Source organism: Pagrus pagrus, assembly GCF_965226575.1.
Source record: "Pagrus pagrus genome assembly, chromosome: 1".
Taxonomy (NCBI): Eukaryota; Metazoa; Chordata; class Actinopteri; order Spariformes; family Sparidae; genus Pagrus; species Pagrus pagrus.
The window spans coordinates 5,742,039-5,767,694 of NC_140185.1; the positions used below are offsets into that span (position 1 = coordinate 5,742,039).

The following is a 25,656-nucleotide window of genomic DNA, read 5'->3' on the forward strand; positions in this document are numbered from 1 at the left end:
ATAGTTTCTGGTGTTGGTATCAGCCCCATACATGTAGAGCATCTGAGCACACAACACATCATCCCGGAGGGCTGACAGGTGCAGTGGGGTTTGGCCATCTTCAAGACGTCCGAGATTAGTGTCCGCTCCTCTTTGCAGGAACATGCGGCAGTACGAGTGATTGCCTTTGATAACTGCATATCGCAGCAGGAAGCCATTTTGAATGTCAATGTTGGCGCTGTGGTCAAGGAGGATCCGTACACAGCTGGAGCGCTCACGGATGATAGCCAGCTGTAGTGGTGTGGTCCCTTTGTCACTCAGCGGGTCCACCTCAGCCCTGAACTCAAGGAGGAGACGTACAAAGGAGTCTCGACCGTAATGGGCAGCCACGTGCAGAGGCGTCCAGCCGTCATTGCTTTTTGCATTTATAATGTCACTGCGAAACTCAGATTCCAGCATCAGTCGGGCGATGCGCGCTCTGCCATGCATAGCAGCATAGTGAAGTGCTGTGAAACCACCAATAAAGTCCTTCACTGTGGGGTCAGCTGGGGAGTGGAAAGGAAAAGAAAGTCAAATACAACAGGAGTTGTGCCTTGTGGCTTTGTGTACCTTTACAGTCCACATTAGTTCTAATCAGTCACCAAGACCCTCTTCACCAGTTCACACTTACTGTTCTTACATAGAGTGCCCTTTAGCCATTATATTCTATGTACACTATTACACAAATACAGTGCACTGGATTTAGACACATCTAGACATTAAGACTAGGCAACAGATTTGCTCAATGTAAAACCTTTGAACCTCCTTGAGATGTAATTCAAATTACAGCAAACTTGTAAACAACCAGGTATTACTAGTGTTGGTGCTAGAAATGTCATCAATAACTGTTTCTTTACTTTATCATCTTTTTTCCTGGCTCACAGGCACAGTATCTGCCGATACCAACCACTGATCAGAAGGACGTTTCTTCACTTCAGTCATGTATAGTTGTTAGTTATTCGTGGCATAGTAAAATCATCATTAAAATGTTGAGAAAATAAATAAATACATGTATTTTATATTGATTCAAAGGAATAGGTTGAAAACAAAATGAAAAGTTATCTCTAAAGGACAGAGAATTTAGGAAGAATTCTGTGTCTTAGTCTCAGTTGTGTCCGTCTTTGTTCTGAGGTCTTTGTGCCCTGAAGCCACTACTCCACCCTCTGGTTACTGCTTGTATTCGGTTACTTTACATTGAATAAATGTACACAGATGGAAACTGTATGTAACTCCAAACACAAAGTACTTTCACCAACAACACTGCACTCAGCTGAAGTATCGATATTGGCAGGAGGAGAGCTAGTGAGCTGTTAGCAGCAGGTGAGCAGCAGAATCATGCACTGTGTGTGGCATTTTAGCAGCGCATAGACAAAAGCTGTCTCATGTGTATATCTGATTGGATCTTCTGACCGGGCTCAATAGAGACCACCAATCATACTTTTTACAACGCATATTGGCCAATAACGATCGGTGGCTGATCAATCGGAGCACCCTTACTGTTAACCCTCATATAACCAACCCTTTAAACATACAGTTGTCTTGAGCTGTGTCTGATGACACGGATGCTTGTTGTTATAAAGACAAATTGAAAGGACAAGGAATTGTCCAAACATTTTATGTGTCGTTGACAGGTCACGGCCAACCTCTCTGCAGTGCTGAAAAAAGACTGTCCTGTCTATTTGACTAGATTTTCAGCCATGTAATTTACGAATGACAAAGAAATGGATAATTGTATCCAGGGCATGTTTCAGCCAGGGCTCGATACAAGATAAAGATTTCAGATGCAACATGGTTGCTCTATTGCTCCGATGGAAATTGGATTGTTGAAAATTTTGGAGCTCAGTGACAATCTTGACAATGGTCCTTGGTCTTCTTACTGGTGTCTGGACTTTTTCAGTACAGTGATACTGTCATAATGAATGGTGGTATTTTTTGGTTGTATCTTAACGTTTTGTGTAACTTTAAATGCTTTCCCAGTGTAAATGCTTTATACTATACATGTTTTTTAAAAAAATATATAGATTTTTCTTTTAAAAAAAAGAATTTGCATTACATTTACAGTATTTAGAGCTTCTGTAAGCGTTTTAAGGGACATTTCTCTGACTCTTGTATGTACATACAATGGGCCTATTTCCCTGCCAGATGAAGACCTTGTTTGTGACTTGTTCTATCTTTTTACTTTGAATGGTTTTCAACAAACACAGAGGTGAATGACAGGCTGTCTTTTCCAGTAAAGTAACGCCCTCTAGTGTATGGACAGAAAAACTTGTCATGGCATGATGCCAACCACCAAATGAAGCCAGCTTCAGCAGCATGAAAAAAAAGACAAAGCCTCTGACCTCCATGCTCCAGAAAGACTCGAACACATCTCTCTTTTCCTTTGGCAGCAGAGAAGTGGAGCAGTGTCCAGCCATTGGCATCGCGGATCTTAGGTGAGTAACCTTGCTCCAGCATTCTCCTGACAGTGCACACATCACCTGCTGCCACTGCAGCCTGGATCTGCAGCTCCTCATGAAGCTCAGGGTTCCTTCTGCAGTGATGGTTCAGCATCCTGTCACATTTCAGAAAGGGAATATTTATCTGTGTTTGAAGTGAGTTTCTCACTCACCTGCAAAGGTTTGTACCATCCAAAATTATTTTCATACTTCACATACTGTACACTCAACATTGTCTAATGCACACCTGTTATACAGGTGCTTAGGACAATGAAGCCAAGAAGGCATTGAAAGCCTTCTCTCAGCAATATTAAGTTTACTGAAAAACAATGTTTCAGGCACTGACACTACATGGATAACATTAGGTCTATCTCTATACAGGCTGCCACAATCAATCAGATCAAAATCAAAAGGAGTCAAATCCCAATTATGGGGTGGATCTGCACATTTTTAAATGAATCAGTATCGGCTAAAATAACCCAGATCAGAATATAATCCTTTCTTGACTGAACATCTGAGCCTGCCAGTGTCATTTGTTTCACACATGAAATGTGAAAAATTACTGGGCACACCATTGAGTGACTGACTTTCAATTTTCATTGGCAAAGGGCAGCGTAGAAAAAAACATTTAGGTAGCAGTTAAAGTGACAAACGTCCCCAACAGCAGGTTATATCCGCTGTAATTCTGTGAGTAATTTGATAAAATGAAAGTAAACTTGGTTGTTTTCTGGTAAATGTGCTCTCTAAAGCTTCAGTCTTTCAAAGGCCTCATTTAGACCAAATCAGGTTTTGCGCTGAAAGACAATACTATACAAAAAGTAGCAGCACAAGGTAGGAGTTGACCAAGAGAAATAAAAAAATCCTGGAGCGACATATACACCAGCACATATTGGCCAATAAATGGGCCTAGCTGATTTACACAGTCAATAATTGAGTAGACTTAAAAAGACGCATATAAAATGAGACAAGCAATAAAAATAGACAATAAAAAACGAGCAATTGATAGTTGTAGTAAACATCGTTCTAAAGTTTAGAACAAGTTCAGCAAAAACTGTACCAACACTCAGCGGTGTGTTAAGTTGAAGTATGGATTACCTTATAAGCTTTATTTTTATAAACTCGTCTCACAGTGCATCTATGACTTTTTAGTGGCAGTTTAAGTGGCACCTGCATACCGACCTCGTGTCTGCAGATACTGGTCTTGTGCTGTCGCATTAGTTTCTTGCTGTACTATTTTACGCAGGGTTTTTTAAAAATTTTTTTTTTTTTACCATTACCAGCTTGTCAGATAAGTCTCTCCCTGAAATCAAAATTAAAGTTAGACGTGACACCTTATAAATGTTATTACATTAGTACATCAGTTTAACTCTGACAGCATCAATAGTAACAGATTAAATTAATTATTAAAGATACTTGAACTGAAAAATATCTTGTCCTTGATCTTGATGAGTTCAGCAGGTTTAAGTTAAACCTTCAATTCAGTGATCTCTACTTGCATTGACACATATATGTGAACACATCCACCAAAGCAGATACGCTGTGTAGTATCAACAGAGCATCCCAGTTTAAACCACAGGCTCTGAGGACGTAGCTATGGAGTCAGAAATCACATCATTAATTCCAGACAGCACAGCTTTAACCCTGACTTTGTGACAGAGAAACAGACCTGACAGGTTCAAATGGTGATTACAAATGTTGCCACCTTTTCTTGACCACTCCCAAATAAAAAGCAAACTGTACCTTTTGACAAGCTGCAGAGACGTGCCTCTCTTAGTCATATCGGAGCTGCACCTGTAGTATACAGCTGCTGTCAGGGAGGCTGAGAGGCGACTGACAGGTGACTGACAGGTGACTCCTCTGTCTGATGTAGTTTCACCTGCAACAAACACAACAACGTCTTTTTGTGTTAGTCAGCAGAAAACGGTGAGTTGTAAACACCTTAATGATCAAATAATAATCTTCAATTGGCGTATTAATTACACAGAATAGTATGGATTTGTTATCGATGTGTAACTGATGCTAATAATAATAATAACGTTAAATGACAGGAATGTTGCAAATGCACAACTTGCTCAAAGAAACAGCTCAGGTCTAACACAAGGCTAACCCTTCATTAAAACAAAACCACTGCAAGCTTTGAATCAGGCACACACTCAAACTAACAGCAGGTCCGGCCGGACTCTCAGTTTTTAGCTGGTTAGCTTAACCGATTGATGAAAATACAAAGGACAATAGAAAGGCTTTATTTGCTAACGTAACCAACAATGCAAAGCACGCACAGGTAAACAACGATAACGTTATCTAACAGACACCGAGGGAGCCAGACTGGCAGATTGAGACGGAAGGTCTCACGTGGAGAACATTAATGAATCACAAAGTCTCAGACTGGAACCTTTGATTTAAGGCTAAATCTATCCAGGCTGTTAGCTAACGCTGGTTAGCCAGTAAGCTAACAAACTCAGTAGCGATAGCTCGCTCGCTTGTGTTGACTTTGTGCACTTGCAGAGTTGGGTATACATCAAAACAACACATGGGAAATGTAGACATTAAAGTAAACTCTACATTTTTAGTGACAAACACAACAACTTTGACACTGCAAAACAAAGACCTACTTGACAGACACTGAGTCGACGTTTAACTTAGCCAATCAGCTTCCAGACGGGAAAATGTGAGTTGTCAATGCCGCATGTTTCTTTCCCTTTCTACCCAAATCTAACACTAAACTGCAATATTGTCAATCAAAAGTTGCCTAAATGTCGCTCTCTGCATTGTTGAGCATCATTTCGCTGTTGAACAATCCGCTTTAACAACAAAGTCTCTGTGCACACATCAGTTTGACCCCAGCAGCAGAAAACAAGCTTCCGCCTCCGAACCTTCAGAATAAGAGCATCATTTCTTCGACTCTCAACCTACTGCAAAACTTACAATTAGCTAAATCTGGAAAACAAGCAAGCAAACAAAAACATATTAAAAATGTAACTTTTAAAGAAAAGTTAAGTTAACGTTAAGAGATTATTTAGATTGAAATGTATATGATCTTGTTAAAGCTGCGGCAGCTGGAGTCAGATACACATCCCTGTTGGATTAAGTATACCTTCATGTCGAAGTAGAAGGAAATTAAGTGTTAAATTGACAAAAAAGAGCCTAAAACCAAAGTGGAAGACTCATTTCAGATATTGTTGTTGAATTCATAACTGCATCTAAGAAAAGAAAACTTGGAAATATGGGGGAAAGACAGTAAAGGTAGGGAATGGCATAGAATATTAAGGCCCTTTTCTGAGTGAATTGAGATGTTGGAAAGAGACTCGAGACTAGAACATTGAGGCCAAAATTCACTGTTGTATATCATGAAAAGGAAGTTTAACATAAATGTGAGGTCTGCAATTGTAAGGAGCATGTCGATGTGCTGATGGATTATTATGATGCTGTAGGCTGTTTGTTTCTCAGAGCCTTGCAGTAATCATTATGACACAAAGTGTATGAAGTCCACAGCTGTACTCTCCTGACTTCTCCTGCCTGCTCTGTTTTACTCTAGTGTATTTCTTCCTTTTCATCCTAACACCAATGCCACTGTCAATTTGCTTCTATCTCATTTATGCTTTTCCTCTCTGACTCTGAATTTCAGTATTTTTTTATTCAACTCTGATTCACTTTTGGCTAAATACCACAACAGTTGTTGTAAATGGAAGGGTGCGAGAACCTGCCCATTCACCTCTTTCCTACATGACTTGTCCAAAACTCCAAATATTGGTGAAGTGCCGGTCTGCACAGGACCCACAGGACACTAAAAGACAACACTGTCCCCAGCCACAGTGTCACCCTCTGGGGAGGCCACAGTCTCCTGATCCTCTGGCAAAAGACCCAGAAGTTCCCGTGTCGATGTCGCTGTCTGAAAAATGCTACACTTCCGGTTACAACTTTTAATGCCTATTTAATGTTTATATGAAAGAAATGTCTTACTGGTACAGTTGTTAAAGTATCTCGTCCTTCCACCCATTATGAACATTGAGCGTCAATCTATTGTCAAGATTCAAGCGATAATTGATAGCGAACTATTGATATAGACACCCCAGAATGAAATTCGTCTTATTTTGAAGGCCCATGTGGTACACTTCCGCTCTCATCTTGTTAACTCTCGGTGACTTCGCTCGGCTCGTTGAGCCATTTGTTGTAACGCTGCTTCCGTGTGTGTCACATGGCAGGGCTACACGGAAGAGTCAGCGGCATGGAGCACACAGCCAGCTGCAGGGAGCGAGCCGCCTCCACCTGCCTGACACATGTGTACAGGTGTCTTCAGAGCGGACTGTGTCCCAGCCACAGTGCTGCGGAGGTGGCGGCTGTCATATTTTCCAGGTCGTTAGGAGGCGAGGACAGACAGCGTGCTGCTGCAGGGTATTGTCATGGCAACAGCCTGGAGCTGACCTACATCAGTTTGACTCTGGTGGAGAAGATCATCTCCAGCCTGACCTCCAGCCTGACCTCCAGTCTGCCTCCACCAGTCGCGGTATTCTGCGCGGAGATCGTGAGTGTGTTGTTTGAAGACATGGATCTCATGTCACAGCTTGTGAGTGCCCCGCTCTCCTCATGCTCAGCACAAACACCAGATCAGTAGTTTCTGCAGTGACATTTAAGAAGTCCTCTGTTCCACAGGTCCATCAGTTCCATGCTGAGGACCAGCTCCTCTCACATCTGGCTGCCAAGAGTGGATCAGCATGGGTTTTCTATCATCTCCTAAAATCTGTGAGTGTGCTTCACAACTTTTTAATGTACCTATTCAAATGTGCAGTCTGACTGTTTTCTGACTGCTTCCTTTAACCACACCAGCCTTTCAGCTGGTACAGGGTCACGTTGTGTCCGAGCTCCGACCAATTCTAACCAATCCTGAGGGTTACCACAACTAACTGAATCTGCATTTTGTCACAATGGGTAATCATGGTAAAATGGTGCCTAAGACATGTAGAATGTTATGGGATGAGGCAGCCATGGGTTTGAATGTGTGACTCTGTATTTTCAATGTAACAGTGGAACAACAACTCCAAACCATTGCCCCAGGCCAGAGCTTAAAGGCAACAATGTATCATATTCCATATTGCAGACCATCTAAACTAAGTTAAATGCGCCATAGTTACACTCAGTTTTAATCAGTTAAGTAAGGGATAAATCCCAACGAGGTGTCCCTTATCAGGAAGTAATGGATGACGTGGAGGCCTGCGAGTCGGGCAGTTGCCTCTGCAAAGTACATTAATTCCTGATTATGGACACCTTGCAGGGCATTAACCTGCTTCATACCATGGTCACTTGCTAAAGAAAAAAAACATTCAGACCATTTACGTATATTTTTGTGTGTTTTGTGATCAAAATATTACGTTTCTCACAAGCAGTAACTCCTTACTACGGAGCCCGGGAGGTGACATGGTTGTGTTTTCTTTTAAACGTGCGCAAATTACTAAAATAAGTAAGAATAAATGCTGTGCACGTTTTAAATTAAGAACGCATCCATGTATCCGTAGTTTTAAACAGAGGCTGATCATTCCTGAACGTCAGGTTTGATGTTACATCATCTCAGTTTTCCCTGAAACATTTAGTCTGAATATAGTTTCCAGTGTTCAAAAGACACCATCAGGTCCACCCAGTGTAGACAGCGAGCCACACACACTCATATGAACTTATAACTTGTGTGATATAAACAAACGACTACATGGCATCATACACCTGACTGGTCAACACACACCTGCACACATACCACCTGCTGTGCAGAGGGAATTACACACACCACTTATATACATACTAATGAACACAATACAAACATGGCTCCAACACACAGTATAAATACACAGTATAAATACACAGTACACAGTATAAATACACAGTATGAATACACAGTACACAGTATAAATACACAGTATGAATACACAGTATAAATACACAGTACACAGTATAAATACACAGTATGAATACACAGTATGAGTACACAGTATGAATACACAGTACACAGTATAAATACACAGTATGAATACACAGTATGAATACACAGTACACAGTATAAATACACAGTACACAGTATAAATACACAGTATGAATACACAGTATAAATACACAGTACACAGTATAAATACAGATGCAGCTTGTTCTTCGTGTGCAACAGGTAACAGACAGAAAATCACAGGCACAGTTTGAACTTTAAGGTTTTGGGTTCACAAAAAAAGTCCAGAAGAAGTTTAATGTGTTTACAGAAGCTTCGTTTGGATGAAAAAAAAACTAATATTCAGGATATCAGCAGGAGCATCACATCCCGACATGTCCAATGAGAGATAAAACTGTGAGAATGAAACAGGAACTGAGCTCACACCACAAAACCAGACAGCAAAGCAGATGCAGATCCAGATGTTAGAGTTTCTCCAGAGATCAGCCTTTGAGAAAATAAAGTGATCATCCAACAAAACTGTTTGTCGTCCGCTTCAAAGTTATTTAAACAGGTATAAAAGGACAGGATTGGTTATAATGTGGGACACAGACAGCAGCTGAAATAATGCAGAGTACTGACTGCAGAAGAAATCTGATCTTTATTTTAAGCCATCTGTGAATCAAGTTCATCACAGTCTAATTTCCAAGGTCTGAACTATATTCACTTTAACTTAAATCACGTAAATCATGTCTGAACTGGTTACACTTAAACTGCAGGTCCAGGTCATAAAACTAAACATTGTGATTAATATCAGATGAGCTGCTGGTGCGTGAGGTAATATATGTTAGTTAGAACTGAAGAAGCCTCTTGGATGAGAGGTGAAACATCTTCAAGAAACTGAAACACGTCCAGTTGCCTACGATATAGCACTTAAATTACCATGACCTGGGTGACTGAGACCCTTCACCAGTATTCTGTGTTGTTTGTCAGGGTACTGTTTGTCCTGTGTGGGAGCAGATGTGTGTGCAGACATTTCACAACTCAACCCCTGGCACTGAGTTGGATGCCTGTCTGTGGTCACTGACTGAGGTCTTGAAACGACTTCTTAAAGGAACGCATCAAGGTAAAACCAATTTGTTTGTGCATTAGCAGTATAAGCAGAAACTGCTGAAACAATCCTGTCGGTCACAGCTGAACTTCATGTTCATCAGCCAACAGACACTTAGATATTCTCTGCTTTTTGTTTCCCTGATCCAGGACTGTGCCATGTTGTTGTGTCTGAGCTCATTTTGAATTCTTGCATTTTCTTCCATCAGAGATCCTTTGGAAACTTCTGGCAGCGTTTGACTCCAGCCTGAGTGTTTTATGTTCAAAGTTTATCCCTGAAGAGAGAAGAGAGGAGTTTACCCACAGCAGACTCTCGGGAACCACATTTTGCCTCCTGCTGGACCTGCTGGAGGCGCTGACTGCATCCAGTTTGATTTGTGGAGCTGATGATTGTTTGAAGAGTCAGAGATTAACCCACATTCACTCCTCGGCACTCCTGACAACAATCAGCTGCTCCTCACAGTATTTTGTCAAAAAGCGAGTGCTGCTGCTTTTAAAGAAAGCTGTGCTTCAGAAGGCTGGAGAGGACTGGGCGCTCGGAGAAGTGCTGCTCTCTGGGCTCAAATATGAGCGCTTTGACTCAGATATGAGCATGCTGTCTCGGAGTGTGTTGATAGCAGTGGCTGCTGATTGGTTACAGAGTGTTCAAGTGGAATCTGCCTCTTTCTTTGGGGGAACCAGACACATTGAGGGCGATGAAGGTCAGAAGCCAGACTGTGTAATGCTTAGTGGTGTCAGCCTGCTTCTTCTGAAGTCCATGGAGCTTCACATCCAAACTGCTGGTGGAACAGGTGAGACTTTACACATACAGAATAAAGCATTGAGTTTGAAGGCAACTTTAAACTAGTGTAAAGTGTCTAGATGTTATGATTAAAACCCTATTAGTTGATTTTTTTGCGACACAATAAAGGGGTGTCACAATTTTGATTTTAATAATTATAATAATTAACTTTATTTATAGAGCGCTTATAAAACTGAAGTACCAAGTAATTCACATATTTAGAATGAAATAAAATAACTAAATAATAAATGAGTAATAAAATATACAAGAAGAGAGAAATGTACATATAAATAAAAAAAAACCAATGGGCAGCATGGTGGCAGTGGTTAATGCTGTGCCTCACAGAAGAAGGTCCTGGTCGTTCTCTCCGGGTACTCCGGCTTTCCGTAGTGCAGAGTTATGCAGGTGAGGTTAATCGGTTATTCTAAATTGCCCTTAGGTGTGAATGTGAGTGTGAATGGTTGTTTGCCCCGATATGTCAGCCCTGTGATGGAACTGGCCACTTACCACTCGCCCAATGTCAGCTGGGATTGGCTCGAGCCCCCCGCGACCCTGCAAAGGATAAATTATGGCTAATGAATGAATGAATAAAAAACAAACACCTAATTAAAACCAATAAAATAAGCAGAAAAATCTGATAAAATCAGGACATACTTCCGATCGAAGTACGTTTTTAGAAGAGACTTAAAAGATGACACTAACTCAGACAGCCTTATTCCTCAGGCAGGTCATTCCACAGCCTTGGTGCCCTGACGGCAGAACCTCTGTCCCATTTAGTTTTCAGACTGGATTCTGGAAGAGACAGAAGACCACTGCCCCAGGATCTCAAAGTGCGCACAGGTTCATAAGGGATTAAAAGGTCTGAAACATAATCTGAAGCCAGGCCACGAAGAGCTTTAAAAGTCATCAAAAAGATCTTAAGAGCAATTCTAAAACAAACAGGGAGCCAATGTAAAGAGGCTTAAACAGGTGTCGACTAGCCTTCCCTCTGTTGACTAGCTCCACTCTGTCGACTCGTCTCCCCTCTGTCTGTGGATGGCTATGATAGAATCACTGTACAAAGTTGATGCTGTATGTAAATATGTTAGCAAACAGTTGCCCATTTACGTGCGTAGTTTATACAGTCAGCTGACATTGAGCAACAGCAGCATTCATTTGTTGTGTTTGCATCCATCTGAAGAATGTCAGCCCAATATAAAGTCTTCGGCTCAGGTTTGGTCTCCACCTGAGGAATATACTTCATTGTGTTCACCCTCGTCACTCTCATATCAATATTTTCAGGTGCAGCAGGCAGGTGTTGTTGTGCAAAAGCTCTAAACTGTACATTTCCTGCTCAGCATCCAATAATAGACAGACACAGTTGCTAGTTAGTCGATATAAATGAGCATTTAGCAGTCAAAGAGCCAAAAAACAGAGCTGAAAGAAAGGACTATTGGATTGGGATTGTTTCATCATCAGGTGGCCGGAACCGTGAGTCCAAATGAGTGATAGTGTTGCTCTGTGATAGCTGGATGAGCAAATAAGTAACCGTTTGCTCACAAGTTTGCCCTTCAATAAGGAAAGCTTGGCCTAAAAAATAATATTGAAGGTATATAATTTTCTTTAGTTTTTGGTCTTTGTTGTCTGTGGTCTTGATAATTTGCCCGTTGTTTCAACAGTTGTGTTGTTATGTGCCTAATTAGATATGTTAGAGCACTATGTAGTAAAGAGGAACTCTGGACACCCAGCAGGGGGCAGTCCTCTCACATATGAGTTGAGTTGCTATGCTGATCCTCCCTGTGTCATCTCACAGCTGGAGTGGACGGTGCCACAGAGGTGTATGGGTATCTACAGAGTCTGTGCGGCTTCCTGAAGAAGAACAGAGTCGAGCTGATGGAGATCACTCATCCGTGCTGCTGGGTCAGCCTGCTGTTTGGAGAACAGGATGACGACATGATGGAGGCATCAAAAGCTTTGCTTTCCATATTCCTTCATCACAGGTACAACAGATTCACAGACATATGTGTTCTGGTCAACAACGTGACATGCAAATAAAGTTACAAGGAAAATGTGTTTGGATTGGATGGATGGATGGATGGATGTCTCAGTCAGCAGAGTGTGTGTTGATCTCTTCCAATCTTTACGAAAACAACCTCAAAACCTAATTTTGACATATGAACAGACTCTGCCCACAATAATTGGTTAAATCTACAACAAAGAATCAGTAGTACACAACCCAGAGAACTGTAAGGACATGGGTCATTGCTCTTCTTCAGGCCCATCAGTGCAACCTTCACAGGTACTGGGAACACCTAGAGCCTATAAAGCAGGCCCCTATACATAGATCAGCATTTTAAGCATATTATTTATAAAATGGATAACTGAGAAATTTCCCATTTTTTATGAAACCTTCCAACTCCCAAAAGAGGCCAAATCCTGTCAGGACAGTGTTTATTAGTAATGTCAGAAACAGTTCTGCAGTAGTTACTTACAGCTTGCTGTAATAATTATTTTATAATCACAACATATGCTGGTGAAATCATCATAAATACAGGTTAATGACAACAGCTGTGTGATCTATATTAACATTTAAAATACCTGATCACAGATAACAGCGATGACAGATTCTGTCATCTTTATTAATTTATTGTTGGGATGTTAAGATATTTCCTACAAATATAACAAAAAATGCTTCTAGAATAACTTACCCACCCTAGTGTTGATGAAATTACTTAAAGAGTAAAAAAGACTTAAAAAATCAGTGCTGTCATGAGTATCACAAAATATATACTTAATCAGTTAAAAGACAAGTATCGGTAACTGAGTGAAAGTTAGACAGATTAAGCTAATAAACCCTGAGACACAGACAAAACAGACCAATTTTTCTTCAAACAAAAACTACTACCAGTGGCTCATATTTCATTATAAGTAACACTTTATTAGGTGACACAGCCATGAAAGATGTGGTTGCATAAGCATTTCATTCAACAAAATCACCCTACATTCAGCCCCTGGAAAAGGATGTGATGTCACAGTTCTGGAAATATCAATAAGAGGAATTTTAAACTATAAACTTCTTGTCAGAGCAATGCTGCAGTTTGAAGTTTAGTGATGAATATACACTATATTATACTTTCAAGCAAAGTTCAAAGTTGAATAAAGTTGATTCCTCCTGATCTGGCTGGAGATCACACCAAAACAGGAAATGAGTGTGAAGTTATCTTACATCAACACTCTTTCAACCAGAGGAGAGAAACCAACCAGTGAAATCAGCTGGTACACTACCGGGGAGCAGGTGTCATTTTTCTTCAAAAGCTAACTGAACTTCTCGTCTCTGCCTGCAGACTATCTGGTTTGGAGGAGTCTGCTGAGTTGGAGGCAGCTTGTGCCTCTGGGTGCAACCCTCACTGCCACTTCCTGCTTTTGCTTCAGAGCATCTCATTTGACCACAGCATCCTCCTCGACTTCCTCATCTCCACTGAAACCTGCTTTCTGGAGTACTTTGTGCGGTACCTTAAATACCTGAGAGCGGACTGGCAGGGCTTCAAAGCAGCCTGTGGAAAAGTCAGTGTGTCAGATTGTCATCTTTCGCTGCAGAAGCCACGTCCTGACTCAGGTGCTGGTGATATGTGTGCACTAACATATAAAGGTGAGCCAGAGCAAGTTGGATCAGTAGAAACGATCAGTGTGGCTGCTGGCATTCACCTTGTAGAGTACAGTAGTTCTGATGAGTCTGATCCAGAGAACATGGACTGTCAGGATGCACCAGGGACATCTGTATGTGACAATGGTAGATTTAGTGGTTTGGGTGTGAAACAGAAGATTAGTGGACCACCTATCATAAAGCAGCAATATGAGTCCTCTCACCCACCAGGATTACTGAGTCAATCTAACAATGCACTTGAAAGAACACCAGAAGGGTCATCGTCACGGACTGAGCACATGTCATGTCCAGCTACAGCACCTCTGTCAGGACAGGTGACCTGTGAAACATCAGTCAGAGCAGTCCTCTGTCTGTCACAGCTCAGAGAGGTGGTGACGAGGCTGCAGACAAAGAAACTCTTCCCATACAATCCTTCTTCACTCATAAAGCTCCTAGAACAAGTACAGGACTGTTTCCAACAATCACATCTGTCACATTTCAATGAATGATCAAGACATATAATGAGTTTTGTTCTGCTTCGTGAGGTGATGTGGAAGCTGAATCTAAATGGTTGAGAGGTTTGTAGAAGAGTCATGCGTGTGTATGAGATTCCAGTAATGGAGAAGTTGTTGATGAAAAGCTGGTAGCCTGACAGGGAGTTTAGAAATATTAAAGTCACATCTTAGTAAGAAATCTATACCATCAAAATTGCTGAATACTTTCGATGGGAAATCAAACCAACAGCTTTCACCTTTTCTAATAAAATGTTGTCACCATTTTCATTTGATTGTACCGTTGATTGGATCAAAGTTAGACGTGTTTAGACCCCAATCCTTATATAGTGATACTTATTTTACCATATAAAGTTGAAGTTATTGTCATGAATTACAAAATGCCACTTTGTTTACACGGTATGACAAAGGGTATCCTAAACCTTATGGACACTGCGGGGTAAGCAGTGCTTGCTGTTGCTGTGCACATGGTATTTATTAATGTTTTATAATGTGTTGCTTTGCGCTATAGAAGTGATGGACAATTGCATGAACTGCTTATTTTAATCCTAGTGGGCGTGTGCTGGTTCCTCACTGAACTGTCAAAACAAAAGCATATGTGGCTGATTGACACACCTGTTGAGCCCTTTAATCAGTGATCTTATTCGCCAGCGGAGGATTCCCGCTCTTCATATGGAGGAGGACGGAGAAGAAGAAGGAGAGGCCGTCAGGTGTTTCTGCCGCCCTGTCTCACCGGGAGATCTCCTCTGCTCCTCGCCTATGGAGTTAGATTTGTGTCTTTATAACATGCGAGAAAATAAATGATCTGAGAGAAAAAAAAATGTTTGAGAGAAAAAGTTATCACACTGATAGCAAAAAAGCATTTCATGAGAGAAAAAAAAATATTTGAGAGAAAAAGTTTTCATACCAATAGCAAAAAATAATATTTGAGACTAAAAAAAGTTTTGAGAGAAAGTATTTTCTCATAGAACATAAAAAAATATAAATTTGAAGTTTTTAAAATAATTCTGAGAATAATAATTTCTTCTCTCTTTCAAAACCTGTGAAAATAATGTCGGGGCCACGTTCCTATTGGCCAGTCGAGGGTGAGAATCGTCTTGGGAGTCGAACTGAATCATTACACCATTGTCGATTCACCGGCATAGATGCGCTGCCTTAGCTGAGCGCGGAGACTCCAATGTTTGGGTAAGATGATGACACACACAACTTGATGGGTAGCTAGCTGAGCAAGTTGGTGATCAAAATCATTCCCATCATAGGAATGACTGTCTAGCCCTAACAGGTTAGAGTAACAGATCAGAGGTATTAAAGGATGTTTAACTGGTTAGTAATGTGGAGTTCAGCTCCGCTAACATCACTGAAGATTAAACATTAAATAGGCTATCCTAAATGTAAGCTAGTTTGCCATTACTGATGTGTTTGTCAGATTGTCATGGACAAAGAATAGCACTCATATTCATGAATATGTATTATATTATTAGCATGCTAATCGCTAGTAAAGCTAATCGCTAATTAGCCACCATGCTAGGTAAACTTGCAAACTCACCGTGGATCCAAAACTAGTACAGGAGGTGTTGGACCTAAAGCTCTGTGGTAAGTATCGCGATGGTTTGACCTCCAAGGAGCATTTTATTATCAGAAGGAGAGCGGACACCTTCAAGATAAAGGGTAAGGATGCGTGCTCTATCAACCCTAGAACACAACGATCATCTACTATGGTTCAACTCCCTACAAAACTAACACTATACCATTGAAACATCAGATGGGGACCTGCACTACATTTGCAGGAGAAAGAAGGACGGCTCCGAGCCATACCTGTCAAGTATCCCGTTTTGGCCGGGAAAGTCCCGTATTTTACCCTTCTTTCCCGCCGTCCACCCGTATTATGGAGCTAAAACACTGCCATCATGCAAAACTGAAAGAAAAAATGTTGAAAGCTTGAAACCCCGTGTTTGAAAGTGCACAAAAGATTTGAAACTTTGGAACTAAGTTTTGAAGGTGTAAATAGTGTTTTGAAAGGCTGAAGTAAAATTTCAAATCTCTGAAAACATTATTTTGTATTTGAATTTTCATTCCAAATCTCTGCAACTTGTTTGTTTTTTTTCTTTACTTCTTTACAACTACAGCACTGTTTTTACAGTGTTTCAACAACACACTTTCAGAGTTCAAAATGTGGCACTATTCTCCCACAATATAATTTTGTTATCCAGTTTTAAAACCTTGTAAATGGAGATCTGAAAACTGGTGTGAATATATTTGGAAAAAAGTGTTGAAATGTTGAAACCTGTGTTTTGAAAGGGCGAATCTCTGATTTGAAAAATTTGAAGGCCTAAATCATGTTTTGGCTGGCTGGAAAAAAATTTCAATTATCTGAAAACATTATTTTGTATTTGAAAATTCATTCCAAATCTCTACAATGTTTCTTTGTTTTTTTCTGTTTCTTCTTCACAACTACAGCACTGTTTTTACAGTGTTTCAAATACACACGTTCAGAGTTTAAATTTGGCACTATTCTCCCACAGTATATTTTTGTTATCCAGTTCTGAAACCTTGTAGATGGAGATCTGAAAACTGGTGTGAATATATTTAGAAAAAAGTGCAAATGTAAATGTTGAAACCTGAGTTTTGAAAGGGTGAATCTCTGATTTGAAAATTTTGAAGGCCTTAATTGTGTTTTGGCTGGCTGGAAAAAAATTTCAATTATCTGAAAACATAATTTTGTATTTGAAAATTCATTCCAAATCTTTGTCTTTTTCTTTTACTTCTTTACAACTACAGCACTGTTTTTACAGTGTTTCAACAACACACTTTCAGAGTTTCAGATTTGGCAGTATTCTCTCTGAAACTAAGTTTTGAAACTCCGTGAAAAAGTTTTGAAACTCTGAAGACAGGAGGCGGGAGTTGGTACCAGCCTTCTCAGCCTATTGGTTGCTGAAGTAAGCATATAGTCCAATGACATGTCGTCCTGTCGATCGGCCACACGAGATTGACAGACTGCTCCACCAATGCGGTGACACAGCGCAGAGTTCACGGCAGGAGCCGTGGAGGACCAGTCCAGAAGCAGAAGACTGACGACAAGGAGCGAGGACGAAGAGGACGATAAGAACTGAAGCAAGGAGAGAAGTTCAAGTGAAAGAAGAGGGAGCTGGAGGCCATGGCGGGGGCTGGCAACAGAGAGGTGAGCAACTTTTCAAGTTATTGTGTTGTATGAATTAACATTAGGATAACAACCATGTGAAGAGCAGAAGGACCGACTGTAGCTGTCATGCTAACCCGTTAGCAACCAATAGGCTGAGAAGGCTGGTACCAACTCCCGCCTCCTGTCTTCAGCGTTTCAAAACTTTTTCACGGAGTTTCAAAACTTAGTTTCAGAGAGAATACTGCCAAATCTGAAACTCTGAAAGTGTGTTGTTGAAACACTGTAAAAACAGTGCTGTAGTTGTAAAGGATTTGGAATGAATTTTCAAATACAAAATAATGTTTTCAGATAATTGAAATTTTTTTCCAGCCAGCCAAAACACGATTTAGGCCTTCAAATTTTTCAAATCAGAGATTCGCCCTTTCAAAAGACAGGTTTCAACATTTCAACACTTTTTTCCAAATATATTCACACCAGTTTTCAGATCTCCATTTACAAGGTTTTAAAACTGGATAACAAAATTATACTGTGGGAGAATAGTGCCACATTCTGAACTCTGAAAGTGTGTTGTTGAAACACTGTAAAAACAGTGCTGTAGTTGTAAAGAAGTAAAGAAAAAAAACAAACAAGTTGCAGAGATTTGGAATGAAAATTCAAATACAAAATAATGTTTTCAGAGATTTGAAATTTTACTTCAGCCTTTCAAAACACTATTTACACCTTCAAAACTTAGTTCCAAAGTTTCAAATCTTTTGTGCACTTTCAAACACGGGGTTTCAAGCTTTCAACATTTTTTCTTTCAATTTTGCGTGATGGCAGTGTTTTAGCTCCATACTGTATTAGTATTTTCCCGTAAATCTCCTGTATTTTAACCTGCATTATTAAAAAATAATAATACCCCTGGCCTTGGCGGACTAAAAAAAAAACAAAAAACATTCCCAATCTGAGCTCTGTCACTAGCCTCGTGATAACTGTCACCTGCAGTAGCCTACTACAGGTACTGTAGGTGGCAGTTTTCGCGAGGTTAGTGTGTGACGTCAGATGATGAGTGACAACGCGAGATAAAAAAGAAATGGAAGATGGATGATGGACGCCACGACAGAGAAGGCACTCCCCCTGCCAAAAAAACAAAACCCTCATGTAAATACTGCGAAGAGGAGCAGGGTGGGGGACAGTCTCACGTGTTGTAGGATTTGTAACTGCGACTTTAGCATCTCGCACGGGGGAAGGAATGATGTAAAGTCAGCACGAGAAATCCGCCAAGCACAAGCGCGGGCTAGAGGCACCAAAACATGCCCAGGCGATGTCAGCATTCGTGACGAGAAATGCCACCGAGGCAGACCAGGTCACAAGTGCAGAGGTAAAAATGGCAATGCTGTGTGCCAAAAACAACATTCCTTTCTCCTTCCACGATGACTTCAACAAGTGTGTAGCTGACATTAGGGCTGGGCGATACGGCCTCAAATCAATATCACGATATATTGAGCAACTCACCTCGATAACGATAAATGAACGATAAGTACAAAATCCCCCCCCCCCCGACGCCTAAAAAAAAAGGTAGTGTCACTTGTAAACAAATAATAAATAATGTAATGAACAAAAATGTCAATAAAACACTGAAAAAACTATTGCAAATAACACTGCCATGTGACAGGTGACAACTTTAAACTCTTTTAAACAAATAAGAGCACTGATGATTAAGAATAAGAGGGTCTTGAACAGGGCACTTCAAAAGGGAGCAGCAGACTTGGTATCCTGACCTGTTTACTTAGACTAGTGTTGTAGATGTGAATCTGACTCGTGGCTGCATGTGATCACTCTACTCTACACACTAGTGTTTACTCCAGGTCCTTGCTGAGAAACACTAGCATGTTTACCATTTCAGGTTTCAGGCAGGATCTGAGGCATGTAACAATGTTTCCTCCAGAACTGAAAAAGCCACTTTTAAGATTCCCCGTAGTTTCGTTTCCAGGTCAAACTCATTTACAATGGAGGTGCACGGGTCAACTTTTCTGTAGCATCAAAATCGCTATTTTTAAAACACTAGGAAGACTCGACACAACATGAAACTTTGCTTGTAGTATCACCAGGGTCTCTACACATGAACACGAGCATTGAGAACATCGTTTGTGGACACAAAGTTTGCTAAAAAGAAGGTTTTTGAACAACTCACGTTAGGTTAGCCGTCCTGCCAGTCGAGATGCGTCGATCCCCGATCCCCGATGTAACATTGAGCTTTCTCCTTCATGTTACGCCGCACTCGGGGATCGACGCATCGCGACTGGCAGGACTGCTAATGCTTTTTCGTCGTAATTATGCTTTTACACAAAGGTTTGACTCGTGTTCATTCACAAAATAAGCCGAGGTTGCATTTTGGCAACAGTTACACATGAATATACCGGTAGCCTACCTACACACACACAGCCAAACAAGACAAAAACGACTTTTTTTTTTTTTTTTTTTTTTTTACACACCGAATATACCGACATGGGCAAAATGACGTCGGTTATTGTCGTAAATTTCGGTATCGGTAAATTTTCGGTTTATCGCCCAGGCCTAGCTGACATGTTCCCGGACTCTGCTATTGCACGAAAATACTAAACGGGAAAAACTAAGGCTACTCAACTCATCAAAGGTAAGTTAGCTAGCCATATAGCTACCTATCTTACTGCTAGGCTACTGAACGTTTGCTAAAACGGTATAAAATGGGTTTGAAATGTGTTTGAATATTCTAACATTTGAGCATTAACTCATTCAGTGCCAAAAACAAGTTTTTTTTTTGTTTTTTTTTACAAAAAGCCCTCAGTGCCAAAAACGAGTTTCGACGAGTTTTTGTTTTTTTCACTGTTTACGCTAGAGGGCTTCCTTCTCCACCCTGTATTTTTCTCAGAATTATCCTCCCAGAATGCTGAATTTGGAGAGAACGTGCTGTATTGAAATGAAGATAACGGAAAAGTGAAACATGCTGCGAACTCACTTTTTTTCCTGGTGAAAATAGAGAGTTTCCTTCCTTTTAATTGAGATATTCTGTGTCATTTTAGTCATAGCACAACATATTCCATGTCTGTTTGAAAAGCAGTAGAAATCCTCAAAAGTGCTGGCACTGACTGTACACTGAGGGAGAAAAAAGAAAAAGTATGACTATTATGTAGGCCTATTTGATAATGTGCCCATGGCATGCATGTTGTAGGCTACTAGCTAATTACTGGACACTCAACAGGTGCCATTAATCCAGGTGTGTCTGATTATTGTTGTTGTGACTACTGAGGTCAGGCACACCTGGATTAATCAGTTTGTCCAATAATGGCAGACAGGAAACAAAGGAGCTGGCAGAAGTTCAGGAAGTAGTGCAGCTGTGCATAAAGCCAATTGTAGTTTATAAGTGGTTGACAAGTGGTGATTTTAGCTTTCTTGTACACCTGTCTTAAAATGTAAGGGATACTGGAGTTTAGTTGGGGTGGGGGGACTGCTCGCGGCGAGCGCTGGAAAATTTCCCTTATTTTCAAATCCAAAACTTGACAGGTATGCTCCGAGCACCTGGCCAAAGTTGTTTTGACTGCAGTGGAGGCCAACTCCATCTTTGAGGAGTTCCCCTGCAGTTGTTTTGGTGGACACTGTGGAGTGGAAAAGACCCACAGTGCCATCATCTGCAGGTACTATTGGCCAGGAATGTTGCAAGATGTCTGCAAATGGGTGAGTTGGTATCCTCAGACTCTTGTGTTGATACATGTGCTGTTCACACAAACTTCATTATTGATTATCTGTGGTACATCCACCTGCCACAGTTCTGTCCTGGTGCACTGGGGAGTGTAATGTGTATTCTTGCAAATGTAGTAGGGGCTGTCTGTGGATGTAACACTGAACTAATGTGTCCGTTCATCACAAATTTGACTATTTGGTCTCTTCCAGGTTGCTCTGTGTCCCCAATGTTAGACCAAGAGGGCAAACATAAAAGAAAAGAGGCAATACAACCCAGTAGAGGTAGAGACAGTGATGGCAGACAGTCAGCTTTCAAACACATCACTGATCACATTCTCATGTCCTATTGTCTTTTCCCTCAGGTGACTCAGCCTCTTGAGCTTGTCGGGATGGACTTGGTGGGTAAACTCACACTTACAGGTGACGGCAACCAGCACATATGTGTGGCTGACATGGTTCAACATGGTTGATTATTTCACCAAATGGGCAGAGACCTACCCACTGAAGAGCAAACCCGCAGTCGAGGTGACAAATTGTATACTTGATTTCTTTCACAAATTTGGTGCACCTAAAAGACTGCTAACAGACCAGGGCAAAGAGTTTTGTAACAAGGCACAGTAATGATGCCTCATTTGTCAACTATGAATTATGCAAGAGGCTGGGCATCCAAAGAAGTCTTTGTACGCCTTACCATCCACAGACCAATGGCCATGTGGAGACATTGAATGGGACAATACAGAGGTATAATTTGTTTTCAATACTGGAATGAGTTGTAGCTCTCTCGATATGACATTAAGTTGCATTATGCTGTTTCTATATAATTATAAATATTTCCCCCTTAATTCCCTTCTGCCTTTTCCTGTGTAAACTCAAGATTGGACGAAGACTTGATTAGACACCGAGACCTTCTCCTTGGTAAAAAGATCTCCTTTGGACAAAGGAGATTGGTAGTGACGCCCAAAAAATATATGCATGAGAAAACTTGCCATTTTCCAAAGGTCAGCTATTCTGCCCCCAAACATTAAAAAAAAACATGCATATAAGGCCTATATCACTGATTGCAATTATTTTGAAAATCTGTTTTTTTTTGTTTTTTTTTTCTTTTGCAGGAACCACCAGCAAAAAAAAGACTGTACCAAGCACTGACCTTGTGTCAAAACTAATTGAAAAACAAAACACAGCAAAGCAACAGGTAAAGGTCTTGGCAACACCAGCTTATTCTTACCATTTAATCAAATCAAATCAAATCAAATCAAATCAAATTTTATTTGTATAGCCCAGATTCACAAATCACAGTTTGCCTCAGAGGGCTTTACAATCTGTACAGAGACGACACCCTCTGTCCTTTGACCCTCGATTCGAGTGAGGAAAAACTTGCCCCAAAAAAGGCCCTTTTAACAGGGTAAAAAATGCGGAAGAAACCTCAGGGAGAGCCACAGAGGAGGGATCCCTCTCCCAGGACGGACAGACGTGCAATAGATGTCGCATGTACAGAGCAGATCAACGAGATCACAATGTATTCAATTATAAGCGATGGTTGACAGGAGTGAAAGTACATAAAGATGTATTACAGCAATAATAATGAAATGCACATGGAAATGTGATTACTAGTGATAACAGTAGTAGTGATTAATGGTAAGGATAGTATGTAGTAATGCATTACAATAATAGTAGTGGAACGTATGTAACAGATGTGACTAATATTAGTACTAATCAATAAAAATGTTTTGTTAAGTAACTTTTTGTTATTAATGCACCCAGCACTGAACAACTTCTGCAAAGGAAGTTGGTAACTAGCACTGGGGATGAGCTATAGAAAAGTACTTCTAATCTGTTGGATTTACCTTGATCGTTCTGAAAATGTAATCATGACATAAAATGCATCCTGTATATGTGAACCAACATTCTTAGATATTATCTATGCTAGGTTATTAGTCACCTAGGTTTGTCCGATTGTCTCGTCTAGAACAATGAAAGAATCAAATATTGCAAATCAATCACTTGAACTCATAGCCTGATACCCTTATACTACTTATAGCTCAAACTGCATTTACAATAGCAGTAGAGGTATAAAAAACCGCCAGAACAAAATAAGCGAATATAGATAATGAACTGAATTTGTTGTTAACTAACATTGATCTTTCTGAAATTTCATGTGCTGCTTAAATCATATGATGAATTTATTGTAAAGAATTTTATTGTAAAGGATAACAATTTGAAGTTCTAAGGTATTTGCTAAGGAATTTTGTCTTGCCTCTTTTTCAGCAATGGCTGCTGCCCAGTTTCCGGGTACACCACAGCATGTCCTTCGGGAAGCAGCAAGGAACAAGATGTCCAACGAATGTAAACTGTTAAAAAGGAAAATAAAATAATCTAAAAAAGTCATTGTTCCCAAAAGTATTTACATGTTCATGCATATTTTTTTTAAGATTTTAATAAAATATGACCTGAGAAGAAGGTGTTATTTTCCTTTAAATAATTTTAAAAAACTCATTTAAAGGTTGGGTTAAGGTTTGTTGTAGTTGTGTATGATATAGTATGGTATATTATGGTATGGTACAGTACCACAGAATGTATAGTACAATACCACAGACTGTATGGTACAATACTACAGACTGTATGGTATAGTACCACAGGATGTGTTGTACAGTACCACAGAATGTATAGTACAGTACCACAGAATGAATGGTAAAGTACCGCAGTGCCTGAGGTACAATCCTGTGGTAAATGTCCCAAAATACCACACAAACCTCTAGTACCACAGGAATTTACTACAGGAACATGTGGTATAGTACCACAGGAACATGAGGTACGAGTACCACAGAAATTGCATTATTATTTTATGGTATTTTACCACAGGAAATTTTTGTAAGGGAAGGATTGTGGTCCCGGTGATATTATGGAGTTCAGGACTGGAAGCCATGACCGGGTGAGACCAACAGCAGCTGTGGTTACTTCAGTACACATAACTGCTTTATAATGGTTGGTTAGATTACTGCCGCCGCCAGAAATGTGAGCCGTGCAGTGTTGTAGTTGTCTAATGCTTCCTAAACTCCAGATTATTCAGCGTAATGATTTCAATAATGAGAAAGGTAAGGCAGTATATTTTAGAAAACGGACCACTCAGTCTGTCTGTCAGTTTGACAGGTTATCAGTGTGGTGGCAAAGGTTTCTGTATTGTGGTGTGTTGTATTGCAAGTTACCTTAGTATGATGCTAGTACGACGGACCAGGTATGTGATTGACACTAGTGACTGGCTAATTTTTGTAAGTCAGCTAAACTGTGCTAATAAACCCAACCATAAATCTTGAGTCCGTAAACTAATATTATGTAAGGTAATTATGTTTTTGATATGGTGACCAGGCGTTAGATACATGACACATGGGATCACAGCTCAGGTGTAGATTTAATCACGGCAGACATATCTTCAGTCGTAATTATGATGCATTATCATCTGATCATCAAGTTCAATGTTGAAATTTTTTTATGTCTATGACATGTATGCCTTTGTTGTTCTACTCCCTCCGTGCACAAGATGGCGCCACTCACGTTCGAAATCTGTGTGGTGGACATTACTACTTCTGGTTTAGGCTACTATTATTTCTGATTTCTACATTGTACAAAGTTACATTGTACTGTTCCTCGATGTGTCGTTTCATCAAGGTACAATTCTGAAGTGAGTTTCCATCGTTTCCCCCCTGATCATGAGGTGCGAGTTCAGTGGCTAGTCAAGATAAGAGATGATTTCACTCCCACTGATAATGCTCAGGGCCCATATTCCTAAAGATTCTGAGAATCCTCTCAGAGAGCTCCTAACTTAACCTAAAAATTCCTAGCAAGGAGTCTTAGCTTAGGAGTGATTCCAGAACATTCTCAGAGAACTCTGAGCAAGGAATGGACAGAAACTCCTATCTTAGTGAGGAGGTGTGGTTGACCCCGTTGCCAGGTATGAGTCATCATTTCAAAAGCTGCGATTGGTTGATCCTAAAAGCTAGATAAAAAATATAATTTTGGTGATATTGGGCAAAGGATGGACCCTCAAATCGATAAACGTAATCATAGAATCTAATCTTATGAAGACTGTGTAATTGTAAATAATATTTCACATAAAAGAAAATATCTTTTAAATGAATAGTAAGCTATACTTTAAAATTATCCTACAAAATGTGTGAAAACTTAGGCCCACTTGCACAGTATTCACATAGTGATAGTTATATTTATTTGCTTATATTAATTGCCATGCTGGTAATTTTTGCACTTTCAACATTTCAACTCAATTTGGTATTAACGAGGGTAAAATGGCTCAGCTTTCATCAATGTCTGTGATTGCTGACCGGCCTGTAAGAAGCAGTGTTGGCTGGCTTTCATTTCGGGTGGTATTGCATTGTGGCGTTGGGTTGGAGATTAAGTGCAACCACAAACATGATTCCCGCACGAT

General features: G+C 40.3%; 2 protein-coding genes and 1 long non-coding RNA gene across 5 annotated transcripts in view; 2 read left to right on the forward strand and 1 right to left on the reverse strand.

Annotated features, from left to right (window-relative positions):
• Nucleotides 1–5,284, reverse strand: part of asb7 (ankyrin repeat and SOCS box containing 7) — a 13,080-nt gene extending 7,796 nt beyond the window's left edge. The window contains exons 1-4 of the mRNA XM_084355897.1: nucleotides 5,066–5,284; nucleotides 4,194–4,329; nucleotides 2,358–2,569; nucleotides 1–524 (exon numbers count right to left, since the gene is read on the reverse strand). The exon at nucleotides 1–524 is cut by the window's left edge and continues 82 nt beyond it. Coding sequence (XP_084212023.1) covers nucleotides 1–524; nucleotides 2,358–2,569; nucleotides 4,194–4,231 — 774 coding nt within the window. The 5' untranslated portion in view covers nucleotides 4,232–4,329; nucleotides 5,066–5,284. The remainder of the gene's footprint in view (nucleotides 525–2,357; nucleotides 2,570–4,193; nucleotides 4,330–5,065) is intronic.
• Nucleotides 5,285–6,579: 1,295 nt separating this feature from the next.
• On the forward strand, nucleotides 6,580–14,650 carry lins1 (lines homolog 1). Of its 2 annotated transcripts, none has more exons than XM_084346964.1 (6): nucleotides 6,580–7,017; nucleotides 7,104–7,193; nucleotides 9,349–9,481; nucleotides 9,675–10,256; nucleotides 12,039–12,225; nucleotides 13,570–14,650. In XM_084346964.1, exons 1-6 carry the CDS (start codon nucleotides 6,649–6,651, stop codon nucleotides 14,375–14,377), a joined length of 2,169 nt encoding a protein of 722 aa, XP_084203090.1. In that variant the 5' UTR covers nucleotides 6,580–6,648; the 3' UTR covers nucleotides 14,378–14,650. The 2 variants fall into 2 exon arrangements, with proteins under 2 accessions (XP_084203090.1, XP_084203091.1); XM_084346965.1 differs by having other exon boundaries at nucleotides 6,580–6,975.
• Nucleotides 14,651–21,584: 6,934 nt separating this feature from the next.
• On the forward strand, nucleotides 21,585–23,624 carry LOC311255551. Of its 2 annotated transcripts, XR_014622384.1 has the most exons (4): nucleotides 21,585–21,959; nucleotides 22,093–22,216; nucleotides 22,328–22,410; nucleotides 23,484–23,624. It is a non-coding gene; the product is annotated as an uncharacterized lncRNA (long non-coding RNA). The 2 variants fall into 2 exon arrangements; XR_014622383.1 differs by having other exon boundaries at nucleotides 21,585–22,216.
• Nucleotides 23,625–25,656: the final 2,032 nt, after the last annotated feature.

Excerpts from the sequence above, each read along its gene's own strand:
- lins1 (XM_084346964.1), top strand. The coding sequence starts at position 6,649 with ATGGCAGGGCTACACGGAAGAGTCAGCGGCATGGAGCACACAGCCAGC. Across the intron at positions 7,194-9,348 it reads TCTATCATCTCCTAAAATCT|GGTACTGTTTGTCCTGTGTG; the intron begins GTGAGTGTGCTT and ends GTTGTTTGTCAG. Across the intron at positions 9,482-9,674 it reads TCTTAAAGGAACGCATCAAG|AGATCCTTTGGAAACTTCTG; the intron begins GTAAAACCAATT and ends TTCTTCCATCAG.